We start from the raw sequence: 19628 nt of genomic DNA, 5'->3' as shown, positions 1-19628 counted from the left end.
AAATTATTGGTAATTTTGAAATTTATTTTACATATTGACAATATATAATGCAGTGCAGTGTCGATTTAAAGAAAATAATCTTGAATTACACCAAGAGAACTAAAATTTTATGGGTGAAATGGTGCCATGGGGTGACTTCTCTTCCACCCCAATGCCTTCTCTTCTCCCTTCTCCTCCACCCCCATTCTAATTCCCATCATCATCATCATCATCCAGGAGCCTTCTACATACACACCTCAAAGTAAGTGTACTTTTCTACCTTTTTTGTTGAATTTAGGCAATTTTCGGTGAGCTGGAACCAATTAACCAAAAACCCATTGAAACAATGGTTTCGGTTAACGAGCAACCTGCTGGAACGAATTGTGCTCGTTAACCGAGGGACCACTGTATAACCTTCTTGATATTTACTCAAATGGTAACAAATTTAAGCCCTAAAACCGATTACTGTATTGGCGGACGAATACTACAGCTGGTGAGCAGGCAAAAGCAGGCGAAAACATGTTGGGAAAAATTTGTAAGGAATTCGTTAACCAAAATTTTTTCGTTAACTGAAGTGAAGAATCTTATGGAAGGTAATTCGTTAACCGAAATTTCGTTAATCGAGGCGTTCATTAACCGAGGGATCACTGTATGTATATATATATATATATATATATATATATATATATATATATATATATATATATATATATATATATATATATATATATATATATATATATATATATATATATATACATACATATATATATATATATATATATATATATATATATATATATATATATATATATATATATATATATATATATATATATACTGTATATATATATATATATATATATATATATATATATATATATATATATATATATATATATATATATATATATATATATATACAGTGAACCCTCGCTTTACGCGGTTTCACTTTACGCGTTTCTACATTTTCGCGGTACCCTGCCAGAACCAGAATTCCCACTTTACGCGGTGCATCTACTCATATACGCGAGTGAAGTATAATTTTTTTATTTAGCTCATAAAATTCATACAAATTATCTGGCCAGAATATAATTTACATTGCTGGAATTCTTACAATTTGATGATCATTTTGAATATAAGCAGCATAGATTTTGCATTAGACATACAAATTTTAGATCTAATGCAAGTATTTTGTTTACTCAGAGCAAATATGTTATCTTTTGTGCAAATTATATGAAGTGTATATTCAAAATATTCCTGGTCTTGCAAGGAATCCAGCAATGTCAATTATATTATCCTAGCTTTAGTCTGAGGTATTATTTATTACTAAAAATGTAAATATACTGTTATAACCCAATCATTTCTCTGGTAGGGAGGGAAGGAGGGACCCAGGGAGCAGGTGGGAAGAGGGGGGAGGTGTGGTATTTTGATTGAGATAGTATTTTGGTAAGTATATTTTGTTTATTTATTGAAGATATTTGTTTTAGCTCATAAAATTCATACAAATTACCGGGCCAGAATATAATTTACATTGCTGGAATTCTTACAATTTGATGATCATTTTGAATATAAACATCATAGATTTTGCATTAGACATACATATTTTAGATTTACTTTAAGTATTTTGTTGACTCTGAGTAAATATGTTATCTTTTGTGCAAAATATATGACATTTACAGTTAACCCTCACTTTACGCGGTTAATGTAACCCGGAGGGTACCGCGGAAAGCGAGAAACGCGTAAAGTGAATAACATAACATATGGGATTAATGGAAATGGAGTCCAGGCCGATCCCCAAACTCCACTTTTTGACGACACATAACTATGTTGTAGTAAAAATAACATCTTAATTTTATGATGGTACATGTACACAATTAATACTTAAGAGAAATAGAGAAATACAGTCGCCAAGTTAATGTCCATTCAAATAATGGACACGACTCCCTCCCCCTCTCACACTACACTGCCGGCTCTTCCCTCTCTGAGAAATTTTGGGGGGAAAACCAGGTATAGTAATAAATAATACCTCAAACTAAAGTTAGGATAATATAATTGACATTGCTGTATTCCTTGTAAGACCAGGAATATTTTGAATATAAATGTCATATATTTTTCACAAAAGATAACATACTTACTCAGATTAAACATTTTATCTAAAAATTTTGTCTAATGCAAAATATATGATGTTTATATTCAAAATGATCACCAAATTGTAAGAATTCCAGCAATGTAAATTATATTCTGGCTGGGTAATTTGTATGAATTTTATGAGCTAAAACAAATATCTTCAGTTAATAAAAAAAAAAATATATTCTTCACAACACTATCTGTCAATCAAAGTACCCCACCTTGCCTCCCCCCTCTTCCAACCGCGCGGTCAGTCCCAACCCTCCCCCCCACCCCCCACCAATCCTCCCTTCAAGAGATGTTGGGTGAAAAATTTAGATTTTAACATTTTGTATTAAATAATACCTCAGATTAAAGTTAGGATAATATAATTGACATTGCTGGATTCCTTGTAAGACCAGGAATATTTTGAATATAAACGTCATATATTTTGCACAAAAGATAACATACTTACTCAGATTAAACATTTTATCTAAAAATTTTATGTCTAATGCAAAATATATGTTGTTTATATTCAAAATGATCACCAAATTGTAAGAATTCCAGCAATGTAAATTATATTCTGGCCGGGTAATTTGTATGAATTTTATGAGCTAAAATAAAAATCTTCAGTTAATAAAAAAAAAAATATTCATCACATGGTAACAGATGATCGGTCGCCGGTGCCTCCCTCCCTCCCCCCACCAACGTCCCTACTAGATAAATGTGTGGGAATACCAGACTGTTTACCTTTTTAGTAATAAATAATAAATCAGACTAAAGTTAGGATAATATAATTGACATTGCTGGATTCCTTGTAAGACCAGGAATATTTTGAATATAAATATCATATATTTTGCACAAAAGATAACATATTTACTCAAGAGTAAACATTATATCTAAAATTTGTATGTCTAATGCAAAATCTATGATGTTTATATTCAAAATGATCATCAAATTGTAAGAATTCCAGCAATGTAAATTATATTCTGGCCGGATAATTTGTATGAATTTTATGAGCTAAATTAAAAAAAATTATACTTCACCGTGTAAAGGGGTACACCCACCGCGGAATGTGAGCATCCTGGGTTCTGGCAGGGCACCGCGTAAACGTGGAAACGCGGAATGTGGGACCGCGTAAAGTGAGGGTTGACTGTATATTCAAAATATTCCTGGCCTTACAAGGAATCCAGCAATGTCAATTATATTATCCTAACTTTAGTTTGAGGTATTATTTATTACTATACCTTAAAATCTAGTGGTTTTCCCCCAAACATTTCTCAGAGAGGGAAGAGCCAGGAGTGTGAGAAGAGGGGGAGGGAGTCGAGTCCATTATTTGAATGGACATTAACTTGGCGACTGTATTTCTCTATTTCTCTTAAGTATTAATTGTGTGCATGTACCATCATAAAATTAAGATGTTATTTTTACTAGGAAGGTATTGTGTTGGAAAAAGTGGAAGCCGGTCTCTATTTCATTTAATCCCATATTTATTCACTTTACGCGTTTCTCCTTTACTTGAACCTCCGTGGGTTCAATTGATCGCGTAAAAAGTGAGGTTCACTGTATATAATATATATATATATATATATATATATATATATATATATATATATATATATATATATATATATATATATATATATATTATATATATATTATATATATATATATATATATATATATATATATATATATATATATATATATATATATATATATATATATATATATGGTAGACCCTGCTGCCATATGGCAGAAAAATTTTTTTTTGACCAAGTCCCAGGTTGCTGATCTGACTTTCTGCCTCATTTACACACAATTGCAGGTCTCAATTGTTTCTCTTACCATTGACAACACAACATATATAACCGTACTCACTCTTGATCTGTTCTATTCTTTTATTCTCCTGTGATATCAGTTGACAATAATATTAAAGCGGGGCCTTCTTGGATGGGTCCCACTGTTCGGGAAGGTTGTGGACCCCAGGGCCGACCTGATCATCACCAATCTACTAGGGCCTCAACTGATGTCACTGCAGTTGCTGGAGAATCAGGTTTTTTCGCACTTCACTTTTCCAACATTTGTGGCCTGAGATCCAATTTTCCTTCTGTGGAGGACCATCTATTAACCTCTTCCCCCGACCTCTTACTACTATCTGAACTTCAACTGACCAAAGCAGCTTCACCCAAACCTTTTCAAGTCTCCAACTACAACCTTTATACCCCTTTCTGTTCAAAGTGAGGTGTAGCGCCTACTGCAACACACGTACACCTATAGCTAGACTCGTGTATCTTGAATCTTCTCTTTATGATGTCATCTGACTCAAAATATCTGTACCAGCTATGACGATTTTCTTTTGTTTCCTATACTGTTCTCCCAACTCTACCAACTATTTAGAACTCTCAGACTATCTTACTTCTTGCCATAAGTCGTTGCTATCCACACACCCCAACACCGAGATCCTCTACCTAGGGGATTTCAATGTACATCACAGAGTGGCTTGGCTCTGCAAGGAATGACCCAGGTGGTGCTGAGGCACTCTCTTTTACATTACTTAATGATCTGGAACAAATAATTAAACACCCTACAAGCGTTCCTGATCGACACGATCAACTTACTAGCATTCTTGATCTTTATTTTACCTTTAAGCCCTCACACTATTTATACTCAATTTCTGCCCACTTAGGGTCTTCTGATCACAATCTTATATTTATTAAATAAAACTTTGCACGACCACCTCCCCCACCCCCCCTTTAAATGCCAACTATGACAGTATCAGAGGGCAAACAGGCAATCCTTGCAAGAATTCTTCTCCGACTTTCCTTAGGATGAATGTTGCTTTTCCACTCAGGACGTCTCGGTATGTGCTTACAGTATTGCTGGGGTTATACAGGGCGGTATGAGTGCATTTAGCCCATTTTCTACTAAAACTTTCAATTTACAATCATGGTTTAATCGCTCCTGTTCTCTTACATGTAGGGAAAGAGGTGGGGCATATGAAGTTATGAAACTATCTCCTTCACTTTTTACCCACTCCTCTTTCATTACATCTAGGAATTGTTTTAAGGCTATTCTTCGTAGGGCCAAGCAGAATTTTATAAAAAGAAAGACCGCTGACCTGAGTAACTCTTCTTCTAGTAAATCCTTCTGGTCCTTAACCAAAAACATCTGCAAAAACTTCTGCACTCCCTCTTTTCCTCCTCTCTTCCGACTTGATAACTTTATAGCCAACTCTCCCCCTGATAAAGCCAATTTCATTGGCACCTTATTCTCCTCTAACTCCATCTTAGACGATTCCAACTTTATCCCTACTACTCCTGCTCCTTCTACTAAATCTATGCACTTTCCTATAATCTCCACTCGTAGGGTTGCTGGTGTGTTATCCAGGTTGGTTGTGAGTAAGGTGCATGGACTGGACGGAATACCCCCTCGTGTTCTGAAGTTCTGGCCCCTGTGCTTGCTCGCCTCTTTTGCCTTTGCCTCAAAACCCACTTTTCTTTCTTCTTGGAAGCATGCCTCGGTTCAGCCCAACCCGAAGAAGGGTGACCATTCCAATCCCTCTAACTATTGCCCCATTGCCCTAACTTCATCCCTCTCTAAGATTTTCAAAACTATCTTAAACTCTCATTTTCTCAGTCACCTTGAACGCCATTCTCTATTGTCGGATCACCAGTATGGTTTTCGCCAGGTGAGATCTACTGGTGATCTGCTCTCCTACTGCACCTATCTTTGGTCATCCTCTCTCAGGGATTATGGGGAAACTTTCGTCGTGGCCCTCGACATCTCCAAAGCATTTGACAGGTTATGGCACAAGACTTTGCTTTCTAAACTTCCCTCTTATGGTTTCTCTCCCCCACTTTGTTCTCTAATTTCTGGGTTCCTTGAGAGCCGATCCATAGCAGTTGTTGTCGAGGGATCATTCTCTCACTCTTTCTCTACCCATAGTGGTGTCCCACAGGGTTCTGTTCTTTTGCCTACTCTCTTCCTTCTTTTTATCAATGATTTATTTCACACTACGACTAATTCTATCCATTCTTACGCTGATGATTCTACTATTCACTCTTCTTCACACTTTCCCCTTTCCCCTAATTCTCAAACTAGATCTGTTTCTAGAGCTGATATCATTACATCTATCATGCGGATCTGTGCAGCATCTCCGAATGGGGAGGTAGAAACTTTGTTAAATTCAATAGTAATAAAACTCAGCATTTACCAATTACACTTTCCAAATTAGATGATCTCCCACCAATCACATTTCAGGGTGCAATCATTCTGCCAATTTCTAAAATAGATATACTAGGTCTCACCATTTCCTCTAATATGTAATGGAAGCCACACATCCACAACATTGTTACAGCTGCCTCCCAAAAGCTGGGAATGCTGTACAGATGCTGTAGCTACTTCACTCCTGAGCCGTAGCTTCAAGTATAGAAGGGATTCATTCGTCCTAACTTGGAGTACTGCTCTCACATCTGGGGTGGCTCTTCTTCTGTCCAACTGTTAGTAGGGTGGAATCAAAGGCATTTCGTCTTATTAGCTCTCCTCCTTTAGTTGACAAATCTTTCTTCCCTTTCTCTTTGCCGCAATGTTGCTTCACTCTATCTCTCTTTTACAGGTACTTTAACGGGCAATGTTCGTTAGACTTGGCATCCTGTGTACTGCCAGCAAGGCCGTGGGCTCATAACACTCGTCTTGCCCGGGTGCCCACCGTTTCTTTGTGGATGTCGGTCACACTAGAATAACCTGTTACAGTACATCCTTCTTTCCTCACACAGCCAAACTGTGGAATGCTCTGCCTTCTTCTGTGTTTCCATATTTATACAATCTGTCTCACTCCAAAAAGCTGGTTTTCCGGCATCTTCATGGTGTAGATTAATATACAGCTCCTCCCCGACTTTTTTTTTTTTTTTTTTTACGGGGATTAGCCCACCCGGGCACAGGTCACTGACCCACATCGGGGGGACCCAAATCCAGGTCGTAAGTCGAAATGGTCGTAAGTCGAAAATCTAATATGGGTGTCTCTTTTTCTTCTCAGCACCACAAAACTCTCACTTTTAAGCTTGCCAGCCATTTTAAAGTGAATTACAAACGAAAATTTTGTCAGTACACAGCGCAATCACTGACATTTGGACTCGAAAATACGTAATTTAACAAAATTGTGTTACGACTGAGGCAGGTCGTAAGTGCGGGTAGTCGTAAGTTGGAGAGGAGCTGTGATCTTTTTCTTTTCTATTTTTAATTTATTTTTACTCCTATTTTTTCGCCCCCCTAGGCCCCATTGTGGGTCGATGACCTGTGCCAAGGTGGGCTATTTTCCGTATTAAAAAATAAATAAATAAATAAATAAATTAATTAATAAATAGAAAAAATATTAACAAAATTCAACTACAGTATATTGTATACTTGATGTGCATGTTTTACTCTTGATATAGTACTGTACAGGAATACTTCGTTTAGCAATCGAGATGAATTCCTGAAAAACAGATCGCTAAATGATTTGATCACTGAGCGAACAGAAACAAGAAATAATATCATAAACAAGGAATAACGAGGAATAATATCTGTGGAGATGGTATGTAAATGTGTACCAAAGTCCCATGGCTGACTCGCCACCCAATAGCACTCAGAGCGGGTGAGACTACAATGTGAAATATGTTATTCTTCAACTTGTAATTTAAGGTAGATATTCATATGTAATTTTCTTGTACTCTAGTTACCTACACACACATTTGTTCATACAGAATGTGTAAAAAAAAAAAAAAAATTCAAAAGGTGAAAAACATAACGGTGCTCCTCTACTTAAAAACATCCAACTTATAAACTTTCAAATATACAACCATCACCATTAGGGGCTTACCTTCCAGAGCAGGTGTTTAATGTGGATGAGACTGGATTATTTTGAAGAAAATTCCAGATAGAACATGCACTACCTAAGAGGAGAAGAGTGAGCCTGGTTTTAAGGCTGTATTAAAGGGTATAGCTGTACTAAACATTCATAATCTTTTAATTTTTTACAATATGTTTGGTATCTACAAAAAATATGTTTGGTATCTACAAGAGTAAAGTTGGACTTACAAACAATTGGACTTACGAACAAGCCTCAGGAACATAACTCATTCCTTAAGTAGTAGAGCACCTGTACAGTACTGTACACAGGTCTTACCTGGTCTGCCTGTTAGTCGACAAGGCAGGGAAGAGCAATCACTTTAATACACAATACAGGTCCACCACCGATTTTCCAGCACCCTTGGTTCCAAAGCCTTATCGGATTATCCGTTTTGCCGGACCAACCGAGGTCACGTAATAATAATTCAACAATACAACTCTGACCCACTAATGATACACTCCTGTGTCTCTAAAGCACCATGGACTGCTAAAAACTTAAATCAAACAAATATTAAATGTAAATTAAATGTGAAAAAAATAATAATAATTTTGAGCAACATCACTGTACACACTACTCAAATGTACTCCACTGGACTAAATTTTTTATCTCTTGTGCAAACTATGTGATGTTTATACTCAAATTAATCACCATCTTACAAGGATTCCAGCAATGCAAATTATATTCTGCTAAGTCAGCTACATTTTATAAGATAAAAACTTTAAGCCTAAAACTACCTTCACCCTGGCTGGGAGGGAGGCTAAGTGCTCTCTCATAATTTTTCCGGACTATCAGTTCCCGGATAATCGGTGGTGTACCTGTACCACAATAGTACAGGTAATGTACAGTCCATACATTGCTCAATAGCATGCCAGTCACAACAATAACAGCGATGCACAGCAATACAAATGATTCACAATGATCAAGTACATACAGAGCAATATGGTAAAGCACAGATTGCAATGTTCAAAGGTAAGGTAAACACTAGTTGTAATAACGGCCTGGGTTCACAGGTGGCGTGCCGGTAACATATATCTACAGTAATGTACGCGAGTTATATTTAATAAACCTAGATAAGTACCCCCTGTTGTTACCAAAAAATTCATTTCTGTTTTTGCTGGAAAAGCTAAATAATGATTTCTAAAAATCCTTTCTAAAATTCAGGTTGGCTGATTCATAGGTAGTATCTTATATAGCAGCTCCCTTTCCAAGTGGTTTAGTGTCAGCCTGGAAAATACATTGTACCATGATCTCTGAGTGGGCTGGAAGACATACACTATCACACTTGGCATTTATTTTAACCACTTAATTCTGTTACTGTATTTCCACCTGTATTTCAATATTTGTCTTGAGATTACATTATACTGGATAGGTAGGTAAATAGTTAAATGGAATTAAATAGTTTTTTTTATTTACTTATATGTGGCAATTCTAAATGGAATGCAATTACCTGTAGTAAAAGCCTCTGCTTCACAGGAAACATGCTGCAGCGAGCTCCAGACATCACTTACATAAAATAATATACATTTACAGTGACCCCTCGTTTAACGAACACCTCGGTTAACGTAATTTCGATTAACGAACTGCCTTCCATAAGGATCTTCAATTCGGTTAACGAAAAAAAATTCGCTTAACGAACTTCTTACGAACCGACCTCAACATGTTTTCGCTTGCACTGACCGGGCAACCAGCTTTAGTATCAGTCCGCCAATACATTAATCGGTTCTAGGGCTTAAATTCCTTACTATTTTTGTAAATATCAAGAAGTTTATACTATTCAATAATTTTAAAAGTTTAATATTCAATTTTTTAGTCATTTTAACAATTATTGAACAAAATTGAAGGTAAAGTGACTAGTTTAATGCGCGGCATCCAGCCTCTTAACACAGCAAACAGGCGTCAGTCTCTCTCTGTTTTCACTGGAGGTAACATCTTGCTTGAGACTCTCTTCAACTAAACGCTTTTTTCTGTGTTTCCAAGCAAATTATTGGTCATTTTGAAATATATTTTATATTTTGACAATATATAATGCAGTGCAGCGTTGATTTAAAGAAAATAATCTTGAATTAAACCAGAGAGCTAAAATTTTATGGGTGAAATGGCACCATGGGGTGACTTCTCTTCCACCCCAATGCCTTCTCTTCTTCCTTCCCCTCCACCCCCATTCTAAATCCCATCATCATCATCATCATCCAGGAGCCTTCTACATACACACCTCAAAGTAAGTGAACTTTTTTACAATTTTTGTTGAATTTAGGAAATTTTCGGTGAGCTGGAACCAATTACCCAAAAACCCATTGCAACAATGGTTTCGGTTAACGAACGTTTCGGTTAACTTCTGGAACGGATTGAGTTCGTTAACCGAACTGTACATAATTCTACACTTATTTTACTATTCAATGTTCTCAAATATGTCAATATTATTCACTCTAAAATTGTTTAGAGTTAGCACTTGACATATGCTATCAGGCAACGCATTGATGGTGGTTGAGGCAGACACACACACACAACCTCTACTTGGATCCCTCCCACCCTCCCATGACTTGCTGCTACATCGTGAATCCTCCTCTACCACCCACCCTTTACGCTACTGCCTGTCATATTTTCGTCATGCCCACACCCGCCCATATGCACCAACAATACCCGCCCAAAAGAGATGTCCACTCGGAGCACAGAGTCCCCATTTTTCCCAGTGAGTTAAAGATCGAAATAACCAAGGGTGTTAGAAATTTTCAATTGCTGTGTGTTGGAACTCAGGTGTGTACCTTGCTAGTTCCATGCATGGTGAGTAATTTTCTTTATTTACGTTTCTAACCCTGCATTTATGTTTAATTTGAATCTGAAGAATCTTTCAGGTATATGATAGTTTGAGGTTATGGTCTTTGGATCCAAACATAAGTACAGTACATTATTGTATTGGGTGTCCCATTGACTGTACCCTAACATATATCTGACACATTCTTTTTGTTTATATAGTACTGTATTTTAACAAAATACTGTATTGTACTGTATTAATACGTATACAGTCAACCCTCACATTACGCGGTTCACCGTTAACGCGGTGCCCTGCCGGAACCTAACATGCTCACATTCCGCGGTGCGTGTACCCCATTACGCGGAGAGCGGCTGACAAGCCGCGCCATTTTTGGATCCAAACCTCCCGCCATCCACCATGTTGTGTAAGAGGCGCGAAAATGGTGCGCACAAGGTCGCCCAGTCATCAAAACATTACCAGTTCTTCACCCGCCACCCACTACAGCCGGCCCAAGTCAGTGATAGTGATAATTATAGTGAGGATATGGACTTATATGAACTTTGGGGGGTTTGACAAAGAGGCCCTGCAAGCCTCTGTGGTGGATAGTGATACAATTGATACAAGTGATACAGGTGAGGGCCAATAATCTGCCCTCTGCCTCGGAACCAACCGCCCATCCCCGTGTGCCCAGCCATCTTTTCTACTAATGTAAGTGTTAAAAAACCTAATATTATTGATATTTCTCTTAATTATTAATTGTGTGTGCATGCCATCATAAAGTTAAGATAATATTTTTACTACAACATAGTTGTGTGTCGTCAAAAAGTGGAGTTTGGGGGTCGGCCTGGACTCTATTTCAATTAATCCCATATGTTATGTTATTCACTTTACGCGTTCCTCACTTTCCGCGGTACCCTCCGGGTTACATTAACCGCGTAAAGTGAGGGTTGACTGTATTCAAATGAATATTTGTCCGTGTTACAGGTAAAATCCTGAAGATTTGAACTATGGAAAGTTATGATGTGACAACACAGATTAATATTGTACCAGTCTATTAAATACGTTTCTGTTGTTGAAAGTCAAGAGAACATTCAGAAGAGAATTTTAACAGAGATGCCCCATGTTGCAACACCAGTCTCTCCTTCATCAAAATATTTTTTGAAAAAGATAGCATATCCATCTAAGCGTGTGAGACATCGTACAATGAGAACACGAGAGACAAACGCTACAATAATTGACCAAAGTCCAAAGAAGTCGATCTGTCGCCTTTCAACAGAATATGGTATTGGTCCCGGGCGTACACTCCACTATAATCCTCTGCGGCCAGACAAAATCCATGTTGGTACATGATAATGTTCCATAGTTCAAATCTTCAGGACTTTACCTGTAACAATGAAAAATATTTGTTTAAATATAAATAAATATCTTTGAAATTTATACAATAAAAAAAATGTCAGATATTAATGGGACACCCTGTACCTAGTATCAAGGGTTCAATGTCCCAAGGTCCATTGCACTCATGTTTTAAGTTAGTCATTAGCATACAAACTCTCCAGTTTGCCATACAGTCAGTACCAAAGGTATGCGAACTAAAGTGTCTACCATATACAGTACAGTATATACATAAATATACTGTACATAATTTCTTTAAGCACACTTACTCCAGGCTATGAAATATAATATGTGTAATAATATTTGCCAGTACAGCTCCTCCCCGACTTATGACAGGGTTAGGGACCCAAATCCAGGTCTTTAAGTCGAAATGGTCGTAAGTCGGAAATGCTTAAATAATACATAGAAAATCGAAAATGGGTGTCTCTTTTTCTTCTCAGCACCACAAAACACTCACTTTTAAGTTTGCCAGCCATTTTTAAGTGAATTACAAACGAAAATTTTGTCTGTGTAGTGACTTTGGGACTCAAAAATAAGTAATTTTATCAAATTTTAGTACCACTGAGGCAGGTCGTAAGTGCGGGTGGTTGTAAGTCGAGTAGGTCGTAAGTCGGGGAGGAGCTGTACTGTATACAGAAAACATGAAATCCACATACAGTATTGAAATTAAAAGATTAAATGAAGGGGGATTATTTGAACCTCTTAACACTTGCATATTGGCCTAAGAGTGTAAATATGATACAGTATTGGAATAAGGAAAAAGTCTATGAATATTATTCACAAAGGAGATTACACAAACCCAACAAACTCAACTTAAAATTGAATGGCACTATATCATGCTTTAAAAGAGATCTCACCTTAAATACCGGCTTTGTACAGTACAGTACTCAATACTGTAGCTGATTTCTGTAGCCTATAATTATCTCTCATATCCAAAACAAGTGTAAATTTAAAATAAAATATGGAGACATTTATCAAAAGGAAGGGTACAGTTTTGTAAATAGCTAAGACAGCATGGAGGTGTTTCATGGCTTACAATATCTATATGTTCATGACATGAATCACCCAAACCAAACCTATCTAACTTTACTGTGCCTAACAAAATGATACTGTACTGCCTACATGTGTTCTGCAGATTATATGCTCTGGCAAATTAAAACAGACCATCACTAACCATTTTTGATTTAGCATGAAGACAAAATATGGGCAATGCTCAATGGTACATTTCTGCTTCAATGAGACATTATTCAGAAATCTTTCCAGCTTATTTACCAGTGTAAATAAACAGTGTCCTACTTGCTGTAGACCTCCATAACAGAAGCCATTTCTATAGTAGAAAATTTAGAATCATTAAATTGCATGTGTCACCATATGCATAAACTACACTTAAAACTACATTCTAGAGAGTGATGATTCATAAAGAAAATCCCCCAAACTGCTAGTTTAGTGGTACTGTAACCATCTTCTTCACAATCACCAAAGAAACACACATTGAAGAAGACCCCATTATAATATAACAAGAGAAAAGGTAACCCAGACTCACATCCTTCAGTAATGGCTTATTTTCACTAAAACATTTGTCTTCATCCATAAAATGCAAATCCTGTGAGAGAGCAAAGAAAACAACTTCTGAATTTACCCAAGAAGTGGCAAATAGGTCAGCCTAAAGCCTCTGCATTTTACTTGAATTGTCAAATAACATTAATAAACTACATACTGTATATATGATTTAAGCAGGAAGAAATTACAGAGTAGGAAAAAAAAATACTAGTTTCAGTCCACATTCCTTTACATCAATGAATTGTACAATATACTGCACACAAACAAAATAGTTCTGCAATTATCAAATTTCAAGATGATTACATGTAAAAGATTTAGGCTTTTTGGAGTGTGGACAATGTCTAGAATAAGCCATTGTAAGATAAAGTATTGCCCAACAGAAAATGTGCTCTTAACTAACTTAACTTCGCAACCCTAACCTATTTTTTTTGTTATCCATCATCACCACACTTCTCACGTAGGTCATCAACAGTCTCCACAAACATGACAATGAGGAGTAGTATTGTATTGCACATAAGCCAGTAATTTATGTACTGTATATCTATCTCAAAAAAAAAAAAATTTCTTACCCCTTGAATAATCCCATAAAATGACAAGTACAGTACAGTAGAGTATATATTGTATTGTGCAATTTGAATACAGTACTGTAATATTATTTTTGCATTTTTTTCTTCCTGAACCTTAATACAGTACAGCACAGTATACTGTACAGGTACTATACAAATATGCGGCACCTTCCCTGGCAAAACCATTTTCAAAGTTTACTTGCCGGACACCTCATTTCATACCATTCTCTACAGCAGGGGTGGGGAAACCTTTGAGATAGGGGGCCCACACTGGAATCATGAGAGTTCTTTGGGATCCACCTATTATTTTTAAATCCTATAATAATCCTTGCAAATCTAATGGGTATGGCAACTACCCCGGAACATCACATCCCAGAACAGTTCCAAGGTGATGTGCTTTGAGCTGTGTAATAATAATAATAATAATAATAATAATAATAATAATAATAATAATAATAATAATAATAATAATAATAATAAACGGTTTATTAATAGAGTTGCAGCCGGTGTCCGAAAATATACATATAAATATGTGTGTGTGTGTGTGTGTGTGTGTGTGTATGTATGTATGTATGTATGTATGTATGTATGTATGTATGTATGTGTGTGTGTGTATGTATGTATGTGTGTGTGTGTGTGTATGTGTGTGTGTGTTTAAGTAATTTATTTCTCAAATGAACTGAACCTTTGCACACTATATGTACAGTCTCATTCAAGGTTCTTCGAACACTGCTGGAAACAGCTGGCAACTCAAGGCCATTTGTTTACAATAGTACGTCGTAAAAATTATGAACAAATGTAAAAGTGATCGGTGATTGGTTGCTTAGTTCCCCATAGCTTAATTTAATGGTTGGGCTTTGTTTTTTTGTATTATATTATACTGTGTACTATAGTAAACAAACGGCCTTGAGTTGCCAGCTGTCTCCAACAGTGTTCAAAGAATCTTGAATGAGACTGTACAATAAGAATAAAAATACTTACTTAAATAAAAAGGAAAAAGAGAAAGATTAAACCAATAAAAAAAAAAATTCAAATGGTCCCCTAGAGACACCAGAATTCAAATATGGTCACAGGTCACCAAGGCCGGATTATGGGGAGGGCGTACCAGGGGCCCGCCCACAACATTGTAAAATAAAAGTTTTAAAAACCTTTACCACAGAGCAATAAACAAGTGGAACAGATTGCCTAACACTCGCTGTGCACCACTTACCGTAACTCCACCAGGCCGCCACAAATATTTCCTACTAAAACTCATGTTTGGTGAACTGATTTAACTTATTTAGCAGAGATTATAATAAAATAATAATAAGGCTGTATAAATAAGTGAACACTACACACAAACTTCTTCAAGATCCAAAACTAATTCTTCAATCATCAGTAAATTCGCTGGTTTCCTTGAAAGAAAGCGAGACAGTTTTGATGCCTATGAGGAAAAAGCAAAAGATCTGGCAGGAAGCACTGAGTTTGTCCATTCAGGTCGTCAGAGGCAATCAAGCGTACAGCTTGCTCCACTGGATTATGAACGTTCAAATGAAGTGGATCCAAGAGACAATTATCGAACTAAATGCTTCCTCACAGACATTGATCACCTAGTGGTATCCCTAAAAGAAAGTATTTCTCCATACACGTTGGTGAAGGATCGCTTTGGCTTTTTAAGCAATCTGGAAACCATGTCAGCCGATGCCATTCATTCTGCTTCAGAAAATCTTCTGCAAATTTATGGAAAAGATATTGATGAAAACATCTCCAATTAAATTATTCAATTCTTGTCTCTGGTAAAGTTGTATGCAAAAGCCGCGGATGAACCCAATGAGTCGTTTTATTACAGAATTATAAAGGAAAACGATGGCTTACAATCAGCATTTCCAAATGTAGAAACGGTTTTGAGGATATATCTGGTGTTAATGGTCTCTACCGGGGAGCGTTCCTTCTCAAAAATGAAACTGATCAAAACAGGCTGCGGACCACGATGCACCAGGAGAGACTCAACAATCTGATGCTATTAAGCACCGAGTCAGACATTTCAAGAGAACTTCCATTTGACAATGTGATACGTTTATTTGCTAGAAAAAAATCACGAAAAGTGCATTTGTAAATGAATGTAGTACATACTTTCTTTGAATGGAATAAATAATTTGTAAATGTGTCATTATTACTAGATTTTATTGTTTCTATTGACCTTGGATATTACCTATATTTATTTTCAGTTGTCATCAGGGGCCCCTTACTGCTACGTGTCGCCCAGGGCTCCCCAACCCCTTAATCCGGCTCTGCAGGTCACCCAAGACCCTTGGTGACCATGGGCCACATTTTCCCCATCCCTGCTATACACTCAAACAATAAGCATCTTTAGAATTCTTTTTTTTTACAAAATATGATAGGTTTCTTACTAAATTTTATATTATTATTTAGGCAACTTCAAGAAATAATGAGGTTTTACAAATTTAATTACATGCAACCCACTGCGATATGAAATCCCTTGCAATTGCAATTCCTACATTTTTTTGTGGAAGAATTTGGATAATTATTCGTTTCAGCACATGACCTGGACTTTTTTATGAAAAATAGTTTTTCTGATGTTTTTCACTGTGTTTTGGACAAATGAGCATTCATCTAAGGATAGGTAGGTTAGGTTGGTTCATCTTATCTACAAAAAAAAAAAAGCACTTACAGGAAGGTGAATGCTGTCCAAGATGTGAAATGCTGCTACATCAAGACAGTAGTGTTCTCCCATGCCATCATAACTTGTTTATGCGAGCGCCAAGAGAAAAACATTTCAAGATACAGTATTAATGTTTCTGTCCTATAAACATGAAAACTGGCACTGTTAGATATTTGTATAAACGATTAAAAAATAAATTCTTACAAATAATACTGGTACACCAATCAAATTACGTACTGTACATGTATATGGATTTACAGCAATTTTTATATTTCTAATTCAGTGATTCTGCCTAGCAGCATTTCACATCTTGGAGAGCATTCACCTTCCTGTAAGTGCTTTTTTATTATTGTAGATAAGATGAACTAATAAAACCTAACCTACCTATCCTAAGATGATTGTGTATTTACTTTACTTTATCCTCTTCACCAGTGATTGGCTTCTTAGCCACTCAGATGGTCAGTCACATCTTTGTTATGCACTGTTGGCAAATACTGACTCTGGAGTGTATCTGTACCTGCTCCAGTGTTGGTCATGTCTGGTCTTGAATGAGTTCACACTCGGTGCCATCACAACACACTCTGGCAGACTGTTCCAAGAGTTTACAATTCTCACTCCAAAAAAGTTTGCCCTTGCAATTTTCTGAATTTGTGGCTTCTTCAACCTAAGTTGTGACCCCTTGTGGAGCATTTTTTTTTTCAATTTAACAAATTTATTGACAAAGCTTGGAGTACAGTTTGCCTATTCTGAGTAATTCAGTCAGGTCTTGACACTGAGGGTGGTATCACTTCTCACTGCCACGAAGAACAGAGGTTCATACACAAAGAAATAGATCTTATTCATTAACAGTACATATAGGTCAGAGTCATGTGGTGATGTCACTGTTCACTGCCATGCAGGACAGAGGTTCATACACAAAGAACTACATCAGTTTATTAGCAGTATATATAGGTCAGAGTCAAGTGTATAAACCTCAATTAAGTCACCCTTTGCTCACCAACAGTATAAGCGAGGCAACTGCAAGCAAAATCTCTCTGGGTAACTGAGGTGCCATAGTGCATGAATATGGTGTTTTCTGAATATACACAGGCCATAATAAAAAATAAATAAATAAATAAATAAAAATAATATAAAAAAATACCAGATAGGAAATAAAAAATTGCAATTCCTCCATTTTTTTTGTGGAAGACCTGGACTTTTTTTTATGAAAATTAGTTTTTCTGATGTTTTTCACTGTGTTTTGGACAAATGAGCATTCATGGAGGAGATATGCTGCCCCCCCTCCCCATCTAATAATTTTGAATTCTAAACAAGTGGGCAGGACTTTGGATTAAAGGGAACTGTGGGATAGAGAGAGTGTGGGGATTGCATCATAATCGAAAAGTTGATTTTGTCGAAAGATGCTCATTTTAATTGATCCAATTATTGCTTATAGTTACATTATTATGAATTCACATAAGAAATATCCTAAAAGAAAATTGATTCAGAATTAAATTCTATATTAGAAGAACCTATGTGCTATACCATATATAACCCAAAGTTGCATCGAGGGGTACTTCACTTTAACATTTATGTTATGTTTATGATATTTAAGTTAAACTGATTTCCCATGTGTGGCTTTGTATTGTACATTTAACTGGAGTACCTGACTACACGGAGACTAGTTATTTATTCAGTAAAATTTTAGTTTCAGTCATCCGGGGAATCTTAAGCATTTAACTATTGGAATCAGTAGTTTAGACAATTCTAAGCCACCTTTCTTCCATGACATTTCTCTCGCAAATGACCTAACCTAACTTCCTAACAGAGGCGCTCCGCCCCCCTAGACTCCTATCATATAAGTCATTTGTGAAGGAAACGTCATAGAAGAAAAGTATCTTAGAATTGTCTAAACTACTGATTCCAATATGTAAATTCGTGAGATCCCCTGGATGACCGAAACTAAAATAATACCATTAATTCTAAAGGTAAGATAGGAGTAATACCTAAACCAAGAGCAATCACCAAGGCTAAACCCTGAACATAGCAATAAATACGACCTGTCTACATATGTTCCTTCAAGCATGTTGTTAACCGTTAAAAATACTATCATGTAATTAAGAACACCTGTATATACAATATGTCACTAGTTTAAGGTCTATCTATAATCATTTGTGGGCATAAAATAAGAGGCAGGGAATGTACACATACATATACAGTGGACAGAAACAACAAACCCAAAAAATATAAATAAATCTTGACTCAATCATAACTTACCTACTGGTTTATGGCCCATCATGGCATAAAACAACTGGATCTCATTCTCTACATTCCATTCAATTTCCGTCATTTTCTATTTGTTAATTTATCCATACATGAGAGACGTGCCGGGTTTTACTGTTTATCCGTGCAATATGTCCAATGTTAATTTTACACCACGAACAAGGCGAAAGAACCAATTACATTTAGGGCTCAAAAATTCTCCAAATACATATTGACCTTCTTTATTAACATTAATCTAATACCATTAACTAAGTCGAATTAGGTTATGTTACGTTGGGTTCCAACTGTCTCCTAAAACATAATTGTGGTTCAGCATTTTTTTGCGGTATTATACTAACATTAACTATCTTGCTAATGTTTGTTGTTATTAAGCTAACAGCTTGTTGAAAGTTGCTTCAAGTAATCTGCTGAATAATATCACCTACACTGCAGAAATAAGTTCACAATTAGAATACA

The 19628-nt window shown here is 36.3% G+C and overlaps 1 protein-coding gene across 6 annotated transcripts in view; it reads right to left on the bottom strand.

Annotated features, from left to right (window-relative positions):
- Window positions 1–19329, bottom strand: part of LOC121871522 (MRG/MORF4L-binding protein-like) — a 52424-nt gene extending 33095 nt beyond the window's left edge. The window contains exons 1-4 of one of the 6 annotated variants that reach the window (XM_042373939.1): window positions 19167–19304; window positions 16920–16992; window positions 13297–13449; window positions 11970–12114 (exon numbers count right to left, since the gene is read on the bottom strand). In XM_042373939.1, coding sequence (XP_042229873.1) covers window positions 11970–12078 — 109 coding nt within the window. In that variant the 5' untranslated portion in view covers window positions 12079–12114; window positions 13297–13449; window positions 16920–16992; window positions 19167–19304. Of the gene's footprint in view, window positions 1–11969; window positions 12115–13296; window positions 13450–16919; window positions 16993–19166 lie in introns of all 6 variants that reach the window. The other 5 variants (XM_042373936.1, XM_042373941.1, XM_042373937.1 and 2 more) reach the window with 5 other exon arrangements.
- Window positions 19330–19628: the final 299 nt, after the last annotated feature.

This window comes from Homarus americanus, unplaced genomic scaffold, assembly GCF_018991925.1.
Source record: "Homarus americanus isolate GMGI-L3 unplaced genomic scaffold, GMGI_Hamer_2.0 scaffold45698, whole genome shotgun sequence".
NCBI classification, from domain to species: domain Eukaryota; kingdom Metazoa; phylum Arthropoda; class Malacostraca; order Decapoda; family Nephropidae; genus Homarus; species Homarus americanus.
This window is presented reverse-complemented; position numbering and strand designations above follow the sequence as displayed.